A 12,052-nucleotide genomic window follows, 5' to 3' on the forward strand; every position below is an offset into this window, starting at 1 on the left:
CTGAGGAACCCAACTTTCCAAGATTCTCTTGTCTCATCAATCTGGATAAGAAAGAAATCTCCAACCCCCCATCCACCAGTAGAGAGACATTGTTTTATTTTATTGACAAACAAGACAAACCTTTTACATGGGACAACATGTTGAGTGCAGATGTCGATCTGTCGCTCAGCTTTCTGATTGCATTTACGCTGAACCCATGACTTCTCATTTGTCATTTATTTAGGGCATACATTTACACTGAGGGATTTATTGGCCTGTGTACATGACCTATAGCCTGCCATTTGGTTCTATGTGGCCACCCAACCATCATGATACAATAATTCAGACAGACATGACTATTAATGAACATCAGTGTTGTATTGGTGCATAGAATTGAATGTGGTCATTACATATAAAAATATGATAAATAGCAGTTATCACATTGTTTTTCTAGGTAACTGTGAGATATACTGTCCCATTCTGTCATGTGGCTCCCCCTGCTGGTGTTCGTGGGTCTCCTTCTCCTGTACAGATGGTACAGACAGAGTCACATCCTGGAGAATCTCTCTGATAAATATGTCTTCATTACCGGATGTGATAGCGGATTTGGAAATCTGTTGGCCAAACAACTGGACAAACGTGGAATGAAAGTGCTGGCAGCGTGCCTAACGGAGAAAGGGGCCGAAAACCTGAAGAAGGAGGCATCAAGTCGACTGCAAACTGTAATGTTAGATGTTACAGACAGTGAAAGTGTGAGCTCAGCTGCCAAGTGGGCCACTGATATTGTTGGAGATGCAGGTAAGATAAAATACTACTTCACATATACAAATTACTAGAATGTCTTGGTAAGAGCATCCTACTGGTCCAACATGTTCATGTAATCATCATAAACAGTAAGATATACACAAGCCATATAGATGAAAAGCGACCAATTGTATAAATATACATATATAACATATATAAATTACTAGAGCGTCTTAGTCAGAACCAAGGCCATAACTAAAGGCTCAGCGGCCTGGGGGAAAAAGTTCAACTTGTCCCGTTACCCATACCTAAATTGTGCTACATACAGCTGCAAAATGAATTTCCATACATAAAATAAGCCATTGACATAATCTTTCCAAACGTGACTCATTTCATGCACTACATAAAAATTTGTGTGTAGCCCCTTAGGCCACTATCTCACACACACCGCTTTTTACCGCTATTAGTGCGACGTCCTGAGCGCCCTGTAAACCATGGTACGACGCTCCCATTGATTTTAATGTGATTACTCAGACCTCAGCTCGAACGTGGTGTTTCTAACATCGCGATTTTCAAGAGCTGTCTGTTCTATTCTTGCATTTTCACTTTTTTTAACGCACCTCTTCACTCATCACAATGATGGCATGCATTAAAAAGTGCCGTCAAATGCTGTACCATGCTTTCAAAAATGCTGCTCGAAATTGCAGTAAAAATGCCACGATTTCAACTGTGTTTTCTGAACACGTGTGAGAGTGGCTTGAGGGTATTTTCATGTTTTTTTATTGTACTTTTGAGCCACAATTAAGAAAAAAACATTTAAAAAATCGCATGAGGTATTCAAAGACCACATAGGTTTTTAAGAAACTGCATATACTACTAAAAAACGCATGTGTTTTTAATGCGTTTTTTAATTGTGTGTAAAGTGCAATTATATACAGTATATACAGATGTATAACTTATACCAGGCATATACAGTATATATATATATATATGAGAAAGATAGATAATAGAGAGAGAAATAAATTTGAGATGGATAGATTGCTAGATAGATGCGTGCATACATACATACCCCGGACCACTTTTCTGAGTGAGGAGAGAAGCAGGGCATGCGGACATGGCCACTGTACACTGTGTCAGCAGGAGCATGATCTCATCATCCTGCTCTGCTCAATCCATGCCATGCCTATGCCTGACTCCCTTGTCCTCCTCTTCTTCTGTGCTTCGGCTTCCTCTCTGGCTAGCCACACTGCCGGCTACATGACTGGTGCGGTACAGCCAACAGTGCAATGCACTCAATATGCATTTGTATATCGCAGAGGACAGCCTCTGGGCCCCCTCAGTGTTGGGACCCAGTCGCCCTTATGACCCCTGTGACCCCTGACAGTACGCCTATGGTCAGAATGTCCTACTGGTACAACATGTTCTTCTAATGAACATAAACAGAGATGGATATACACAATTTATTAAGTATATTAATGATTGATGTAAAGTGACCAATTCAAAAGTCCCTATGCACCTACAATACAACATATACAGGGTGCCCCGGAAAATTCGTCCATAACTCCAAGACTAATAAACATACTTTAATGAAATTTAGGTACTCAATGAGAATCAAAAAACCCTCATAACATGTTCGTTGAGCACTCGTTAAACCTACTGCTACTGTCTACATGGCGGCAGTTATCGGTAAGGAAGACTGAACGTCTAGTCTGTGTGGCTAGCCTGGCTTTCTCACTCGGCACACCAAGCCATCCTGACAGCCATGTTTTGCTTCTGTCATGTAGTCAATAGCTGCCCATGTCTTATTATACTGTGCAAGAGCGTGTGTTCATTGTGCACACCTACTGAAGAACAGGATTCATTAAGTTCTGGTGAGCTGAATTTATGTAGAAAATTAAAGTCAGAAAGCCACCAGCAAAGACGTGTATTCAGAAATTGGTACGGAAACTGGAAGCAACAGGAACGTTGTTTAGACAAGCATGATGGAGGCAGGATGAAAATGCTGCAAGAAATAATGCAGAATGCTAAAGTCAGATTGTTAGCTTCTGGAAGAAAGTCTACGCAAATTTTCTCAGCAGATGAGGACATCCAAAGAGCGGCAAAGAGGGCTCATCTTCGTGTATACTGAGTGACCGCAGTGTATGAATTGAAAGCTGTGGATACAAACAAACGCATTGCGTACTGCTGTTAGTTGGAAGCTTTTGTTGTGGACGACCTAAATATTCAAAATGTCACATGGTTTACACAGGAGGCATAGTTTCACTTATCTGGCTATGTAAATTCTCAAAATAGAAGAACGTGGTGTGCATCTGAAGTGCGATATTATGACAATGCATAACCTAGACCCATTTTTTTTTACAGTACTGTGATGAGTGAAGTCTATTTGCAGATTTTACGCTTTCGTAAATCAATTGGGTCAAGAAGGGTGTCGTCTCTCCCTAAGGAGAGCACCCAGAAGGGGTGTGAAGACACTTAAAATGTGAATGAGGAGACTTATAGGGCTATGCATGATCCTCTGGGTAATGTATGCAGATAAGCAAGATGGAACAATACCTCTGCAGCGCCATCTATTCTTCTCACCCCTTGTAGGTGCAATGGCCGAGCTGAGCGCACCAGAGTGGGGGGGAGCTTGGGGTTTGTAGGTCGGTTGTCACGAGTGGCTTTGTAACCTCTCCCGAGAGTGGCGATAACAATGCCCTGCTCAGCTGTTTCACAGTGGCCAAAATAACATACTGTGGTACGCTTAACAGGAAGGCCTGTTTTGTCAGGGGTGACGCCAGTACTCCAACCTGAACCCTCGGGATGGTATGCTGATGAAATTATTGAGACGAGTCCAGTAGCGTGTGTAGTAATCTGGAAGTATGCAGATTTACTAAGCTGATATTTGTACAGTAGAACACATAAAACTTTCAATGAAGCACTTGGTGATGAAACAGTCAGAAATATCAGTATGCAGTGAATTGAGTACTATGATAAGACAACAGCAATACTGATTTATAAATGAATAGCATTTGACTTTAACGATCTCTCCTCTTCTTTCACTTTCACTAAAGCTGAAGTGAAGACAATTCCCCACTAGTTTCTCTAGCTGACAGAATGAGCAGATTTAAACAGAGGATAGGTGAAGTAGAGTGTAAGGTGGTCGCCAGACTAATCCTGGCTTTGAGTTCACCGGCTAGCTTTAGACTCCCTGTTTTAGTGGAAGATTGACCTCGATACTCTCTCCTCCTCTCTGCTGTGGAACACCAAGGCAGCAGAAAGGAACCTCACTGAACCTCTGGAAGACTCATGATAATACTGCTTTCTTTCCTGCATGAACACCTCCTCCTTCTCTGACACAACTTGCTGCAGCCAGCTCTCTCATGAGCGCTTTCCTCCAATGCCTAACTCCAAATGCCTCCTCACTCCCTCTCCTCCCCTTTTTATCTTTTCTTTCAGTTCCCGCACTTTTCGTCTCTCCTCCCACTCTGTATAGGGGCTTTCTTTGAAATCTTCCCACCCTGGACTCTGCTTCAATGACTGTGAACTTTACAATTAGCCAATAGGCAGCCAGCTAATGCCAGAACCAAGCTCCAAGCTTAGAAGAGCGGGAGAAACAGGCTTTCTCTAAAGTACGGCACCTTCTATGCCCTAGGCAGGCGCATGGACAGGTGTGATAGGACAGGTGTTGATGTGACTGTTCCGGAGGACCTGCTGGGCCACTACATGGGTGCTTTTCTTGGCTCACATCACAGACCTCTCACCAGCCAAACTAGAAACCTGCTGTGCACTGATGAAGGTCAAACACCCCGAAACAGCTGTCTGTGTATGGTTATCATCCAATGAGAGGTCCACCATTGTCTACGATACGGACAATAGTGGACTCCTTTCCCAGCACCTTTCTGTCCTTAGTGATGTCTCCAGCTTCGTGATCTGGAGATGTCATGCGTTCCACCACAATTTGTGTGCGCCGCTCTGAGTGATCAGGTGCATGAGTGGTGATGTTAGTGAGGCCATGAAACAGTCATCATGCATGACTCCGGTGGAGCGCATTATGTCTCCAACGGGCAGAGCTGGAAATATCACTAAGGACAGAAAGGGGCAGTTTTTCAGGCAAAGGGAAGAGAATAAGACCAGACCGCAGGCAGAGGTGGACCATCCATCCTATGGTCCAGGTTTAATTTGCATATGACACACGACACTATTGAGGAGGATCTCTTAGGAATGGTGACACACTGGAAACTGATAAATATATATATGGATTCATCCTAACTGCTCGCATGTAACTGTCATCTGCTCATATCACTAAAATTAGGTGACAGACTTCCTTTTAACCATCATCTTTTTATTTTTCAGGTTTATGGGGTCTTGTGAACAATGCTGGCATTGGAGCTCCACTGTCTCCTAACGCATGGCAAACCAAAGCACATTTTTCTCAGATGTTGAATGTTAATTTACTGGGTCCCTTTGATGTGACAGTGAACTTTCTGCCACTCATCATAAAAGCAAGAGGACGAATTGTAAATGTTTCTAGTGGTCTTGGAAGACTGGCTGCTGTCGGAGGAGGATATTGTCCATCTAAGTTTGGAGTTGAAGCTTTTTCTGATAGTCTCAGGTAAGGTGGATTTCACACAGCCGATGCGAGAGTGAGTGAAAAAGCAGAAATATGAAACCAATGATTTTCAATTGTTTCCTTCACATTAGCAATGTTTTCATTAATGCGATGTTCCGATAAACAAAAATAGCGGTATGCCTTATCTTTCTGCGGTACGGGATTTTGTTTTTCTCCCATGTTTCCCTATGGAGCCTCCTTTTTATTGCAATGCACAAACTTGTGATTTATGTGCGCTGTGTTTTTAACATTAGAAAGTCCTATCAACTTTTGTGATTAAAAAAATGGTGCTTTTTTTTTTTGCTGGCGGCAGCGATGTGGAGTGATTCTCAAGAAAAAGCATCGCTGCTGCTCACAAATCGAGGGAACAAAGATGCAATTTTGCCCCGATTTTCTTGTGGCAAAATCCCGATTGCCATGTAAAACTAGCCTAAGGCCTCATGTCCACGGGCACGCGAGGATTCCAAGTGCAGAAATCTGCAGCGGAATCCACCTGTGGCGGCAGCCATGGACCTTTTACTCACCTGTCTGAATGCGGTGCGGGTCTTCTCTGTCCTGGCCGAATCTTTATTCTTCTGCACTGCGGATTCAGCAACCACCAACTAGCGTACCGCACGCATGCACAGTGCATTTTTTTCTTCAAATGTCCTGCCTTCCCACAGATTCACGGCACATCCGCAGTGTCAGCTGCAGGTGTGCCGCGGATTGGACGGCTTCCATTGACTATTGGTATTTAATTACCTGTGGATGCCCAATGATTGTCTATGGGCATATTGAACTGCGACTCACCCGCACGGGGGATCCGCAATTCAAATATGCCCTTGGATATAAGGCCTATGTGTCTAGTACATTCTTGAACTAATTCTCACACAGGCTGTGCCTGGGCTTTCTATACCAGTCTATTCACACTCTGCATTCACCTGTGCAGACTGTGGAATACTTCATTTCATACACAGAACAGGACATTCTATTAACCTTATCACATAATGATTCTGTGTCAGTTTCATTAGACAAAATTTCATGAACCATAAAAGTTAGGTCGAATTAAGGGACAGATACACTTGGATATACAATTGAAGTGACTGTTATTATTAGAGATGAGCGAGCACTAAAATGCTCGGGTGCTCGTTGCTCGGCTCGAACTTTTCGCGATGCTTGAGAGCTCGTTTCGAGTAACGAACCCCATTGAAGGCAATGGGCGACTTGAGCATTTTTGTATATGACCGATGCTCCGGATAGGTCTTCACTTGTGAAAAACCAGAAAACATCCGAAATCCATGGAAACCCCACAGAAATGGATAGGGCAGGGGCAGCATGCAGGGCTGCATCTCAGGCTCCCAGGTCCCACTATTAAGCCACAATAGGGGCAAGAGTCTGCTCCTCCCCCCCCCCCCCCCCCCCACCAATTTTTACTTTGGACAAACCCTCATTAGCAAGGCACACCTTAGCTAAGCGCCACACTACCTGCAACCAAGCACAACCACTGCCTGGGGGTCACACCGCAGCCTCTTCTCCTGGGTAACATGCTGCCCCACCCCCCGCACGACCCTGCATCCACAGCGCACACAAAAGTTTCCCTGCGCAGCCTTCAGCTGCCCTCATGCCACACGCTCGCTTCATAGCTAAACCACCCTCATGTCTATTTCCAAGTGCGTCTGCGATGAGGAGGAACCGGAGGCACACACTGCAGAGGGTTGGCAGGGCCAGGCAGCGACCCTCTTCGAAAAGGGTGGGCGATAGCCCACAATGCTGTTGAGAATTGATGAGAAATTGATGTTTGATCTTCACGTGAGCGGGCCCAGGGTCAAGCTCGTTCCCAGCCTCCATCTTGTGTGACCCAAGGTGCCGCGAGTTACATAGCAATGGGGAATCCATGTGCCCACACACGATTCATTCTGTGTTGGTGTCGGATAGCTCAAGCGACACCGCAAGGGGAAAGCCATCTGCACCCTGCCCCCTACCCAAGTCAGTCACTGTCTTTGTGCCAGACAGGTAAATCACTGCAATGGGAAGTCTGTGTGCACCCACAGCATAGGTGGGTCCTAGGCAACCCAAGACATAAACTATGAAGAAATCAAAGTGCCCCAACAAGGCAGACTTTCACTGCGCCGAGGACATAGGCCTCAGCCCACACCCTCAGCATTCGTGGGCATAAAGCGGACTTCGATGCTAGTTCAGCTGCGACGGTCTCAGTAAATCAGTTACATTTTCTTTCACCACTCCAATGACTGTATTAGACATTAGGGTGTGGGTGCAGGCCAGGAGGCGCTCGTGCCTGTGTCCTGAGAGGGGGGTTGGATCTCAGTGGCAGGGTGGGGGCACAGGGGAAGAGGCAGTGGTGTGGGCCGGAGGTGGTGAACGGCCTTGTGGGGTGCTTGGCCATCATATGCCTGCGCAAGCTGGTGGTGGTGAGGCTGGTAGTGGTGGCTCCCCGGCTGATCTTGGCGCGACACAGGTTGCACACCACTGTTCGTCGGTCGTCCGTGCTCTCACTGAAAAACATCCACACCTTTGAACACCTAGGCCTCTGCACAGTGGCTTGGCGCGAAGGGATGCTTTGGGAAACAGTTGGGGGATTCTTCGCTCTGGCCCTGCCTCTACCCCTGGCCACCCCACAGCCTCTTTCAACCTGTCCTGCTGCTGCACTTGCCTCCCCCTCTGAAGACCTGTCCTCAATTGGCTTAGCAAACCAGGTGGGGTCCGTCACCTCATCATCCAGCTGCTCTTCCTCCGAATCCTCTGTGCACTCCTCCCTCGGACTTACTGCCCTTACTACTACCTCACAGATAGACAACTGTGTCTCATCATCATCGTCCTCCTCACCCACTGAAAGCTCTTAAGACAGTTGCCGGAGGTCCCCAGCCTCATCACCCGGACCCCAGGAACTTTCCAAAGTTGGGCATCGGTCACGACAAACTCCTCAGGTGAGACAGGAACCATTTTTTCCCAATCAAGGCAGGGACGCGAGAACAGTTCCTGGGAGTCTGCCTGCTCATCAGAATGTGTCATTTTCATGGAGTGAGGAGGCTGGGAGGAAGGAGGAGCATCAGCCAGAGGATTCAGAGTTGCAGCAGTGGACTGGGTAGAAGACTGGGTGGTCGCTACATTACTAGATGCTTTACTAGATTACTTTCTGCCATCCACGACAGGACCTGCTCACACTGCTCTGTTTGTAATAAAGGCCTACCACGTGGACCCATAAATTGTGATATGAAGCTGGGGAGGCCAGAAACTTGCCTCTCTTCTAATCCCGCAGCAGCCGGCTGTGATTCACCTGGACCAGGAACTCGGCCTGTGCCCACACCCTCACTTGAACCTCCGCGTCCTCGCCCACGACCCCTACCCCTCAGCATGATGGATTATGAATAGAGCAGACACAGAGTGGTGTAAATAATTATGGAATTATTTGCATACACTTTCACGCTGAGAGTGGTATTGTAACGCTAACTCCAGGCAGAAACAAAGAATACGGAAGGCCGCAAACAGGCCTAGCTGTGCAATAGTGATGCACTACAACTCCCACCAGACACCCTGTTAAATTCAGACGGTCAGATGCAGCCCAATGAAGGAGCTTTTTTTTTTTTGTGAAAAAGAATACAGGCTGTATAGTGTGAATATCACTTTCCCTCTATAAGTGGCTGTGTTGGACCTACGCTGTGCGTTAAGTTCACTGCAGACACAGACCGGTTTAAATAATTATGGAATTATTGGCATACATTTTGACGCTGAGAGCGGTATTGTAACGCAAAGTCCAGCAAGAAAAAAAATATACGGAAGGCTGCAAACAGGCCTAGCTGTGCAATAGTGATGCACTACAACTCCCACCAGACACCCTGTAAAATTCAGACGGTCAGAGGTAGCCCTACGAAGGACCGTTGGGGTTCTTGTAGACAGGATCCTACACTACCACTGTCCCTATCTCAGCAGCACTTTCCCTATACTCTGTATTACAGACTGCAGACTTAGAACGCTATAGCTGTAATAGCCTGCACAGCCCGAGATTTAAAAAAAAAAAAAATTGTGCAAAACTGCTCCCAGCCAGCCACACAGTTATGCACATGGTCAGATGTGGCCCTAAGAAGGACCGTTGGGGTTTTTGTAGACATGATCCTACACTGGCACTTTCCCTATAGCAGCAGCAGCACTTTCCCTATACTCTCCCAGTGTGTGTCTGAGGCGAGCCGAGGGCAGGACCGCTTTAAGTATTCGGCGGTCACTTGATCTCGCCAGCCACTCACTGCAGGGGGGTGGAATAGGGCTGGCACATCACAGGAGGAAGTGGTAATGCCTTTCCTGCATGTCTATTGGCTAAAAAATGGCGCTGAACATGCAGGGAAGGAAATGGAATTGACACGAGTACCGCGTGGTGCTAGTCTCGAATAACGAGCATCTCGAACACCCTAATGCTCGAACGAGCATCAAGCTCGGATGAGTGTGCTCGCTCATCTCTAGTTATCATACACTTAGTATGTAAAACAGAAGATCTCAGATGCAATTACAACCCACAACAACAAACAAACTAAATAAAAGGGGCAAAAGGCAAAGTATCATTGATCCCATGTGGATAACAGCAATTTAGTCTAAAAATCCAGATGGTATGATGTCACAGACAAAATTACCTGACTGAAACATCTTGGTGATATCACAGCAGCTTACCTAAATGAAACTAGATTGTGTAGTAGTGCATTACACAGAATGACCTGCAGAGTGTGCTAGTCAGCATTCTGATACCTGCAAAAGGGAAAGAGAGAATTAACACCCTGGGTTACCAAGAATTTGCTACAAGAGAGCCAGTTTCTGCATGAAGCAGCAGGGACGTTGACTGAGCAAGTCAGAGAGACAGCTGAGTGGAGCTGGAAGTGCTGCTAACCCCATGGTCAAGTGTCGTGGATTTATTTTGGGTCCACGGCGTAATCAATAGGAATATTTGCACCCTTCCATATTTATGTTCAGAGATTGTGCGCACAATGGAAGAGATTACACGGAGACAAGACTGTCAGTGTAGAAAGTCTTCCTGGACTCTGTTTATTAGTAGGCGTATAGCATCTTATATAGCATTATGAGTTAATTGCTCTTTATAGGCATGCAAGAAGCATTACGTGATTGTAAATCAAAGCCTGGGATTGGGTGGTCCAAATAAGATCTTTTTACATCCGGTCCTGCGTGAGCTTCTGTCGTCATGGACGTCCGACATCACGTGGTTTCAGTGCCATCTTTTCATGTTCAATGGAGGGGGCAGGGGTTGAGTGAGCAGTGTGTCATCAAATGATGCCTGAGGGTTATGTGCGGGTAAAAAATGTGCCCTTAGGTTATGAGCGTGTATTTCTATCAAGCTGCATATTCTGATAACGGTTAGCAGAACAGGATGTGGCCGGCACATTCCGTTCTGCTGGCTCAGGAGGTGAAATAGACATTTCACCTTGGATATATATATGTATATATCCTCCACAACCCCCCCCCCCCCCCCTTGAAACTGTCTATTTCACTAACTGTCCCTACACTACTCCGCAGTCCTTAGCAGTGAACCCTCCTTGACATCCCAAATCGAGGCAGGCTCTTTGAGCCAACCAAGGCAACTCTTTGAGCCAACCAAGGCAAGCTCTCTGGGTCAACCACAAGTTTTTCACAGCCCTTCCGTCTGGAGTACAGCTAGCCTGGGTCCTCCGTAGCTACTGACTCGTTCCAAGGAGGGTGATTTGGCCCTAAGGCGGGAGTGTGAAGTAGAAAGGGGTCAGAGTCTTCAAGGGGGTGTGAGGCTTGTTCACATTCTCTGAGGACACGTTTAGCAGGTTCTTGGTGAGAGCAGCATTGGCGGCAGTGGTTTCACAGGTTCCCCGGACACAGGGGATTATACAGCAAGCTACAACGATAAAGATAATTAATGCACACAGGACAGCAATCCCTACTTGGGCCCTGATACCATGGGTCCTAGCTGGTCAGCAATTTCCTGTAAGGCATCTCTAGTGAAATTTACAAGTCACTGTTGGTTATAATAGATATAGTTTAACTAATTTGCGTTTTTTCTAACAGTGACAATGGTAAATAACGACTCCCATTCTGCTTTAACCTGATCCCTGGCTTTGTATTTCTCTGGTGTGTCCCCCCGTCCCCCCCCCCAGGCACCCCTATCGCATCTATGTACACATGGGGGTCAAAGTTACCTTTTGGGGTCTCGATTTCTCTTTTTTTTTGTTCTGTGTGGGGGTTTGTTCTCTGCAGCATCTATATGGTCAGGTATTCTGTGTAGGGGCATTGAGCCCTTCTCAAGGGCACATTCTCTACTCCAATCCCCTTTAAATCTGTTGCATATCTTTCCATCACCACACACCCAATAGACATCTTCTAGGGACTGGACTTGTCTCCGTGCTGGGGTGCCATCCTTTCGGGAGGCACAGTACCTGTCTGTGAAATTCCCTAGGAATCTACCATTGCCATAATTGACAACGGGTGTTTAGTTTCCTGGGTATATCACAATCCCCACCGCTGGGCACGGTACTTTAGCAATAATAGCGTACTCTTTTTGTCCATTTTTTTGATCTTTCACAGCCTGTCCTATTGGTGGTGGTGTTAGTATAGAGGCTGAGAGAACAGAGAAGGACCATCGTATTTGGGCTCAAAGGATTGTTTTCTAACAATTTTCTTCACATAAACCCAATCTCCAGGGAGCAGGTCAAGGGTCCCTGTGTCAGTCTCTGGATCTGGAAGGGAAGTAAACACTCGAGAATATACATTAGTTAG

At 46.2% G+C, this 12,052-nt stretch overlaps 1 protein-coding gene across 1 annotated transcript in view; it reads left to right on the forward strand.

Annotated features, from left to right (window-relative positions):
• The first annotated feature begins 437 nt into the window (after positions 1-437).
• The window catches only part of LOC136586422 (retinol dehydrogenase 7-like), a 34,157-nt gene continuing 22,542 nt past the window's right edge, over positions 438-12,052 (forward strand). The window contains exons 1-2 of the mRNA XM_066584496.1: positions 438-777; positions 5,059-5,317. Coding sequence (XP_066440593.1) covers positions 465-777; positions 5,059-5,317 — 572 coding nt within the window. The 5' untranslated portion in view covers positions 438-464. The remainder of the gene's footprint in view (positions 778-5,058; positions 5,318-12,052) is intronic.

The sequence above is a fragment of the Eleutherodactylus coqui genome, chromosome 1, assembly GCF_035609145.1.
Source record: "Eleutherodactylus coqui strain aEleCoq1 chromosome 1, aEleCoq1.hap1, whole genome shotgun sequence".
Classification (NCBI taxonomy): domain Eukaryota; kingdom Metazoa; phylum Chordata; class Amphibia; order Anura; family Eleutherodactylidae; genus Eleutherodactylus; species Eleutherodactylus coqui.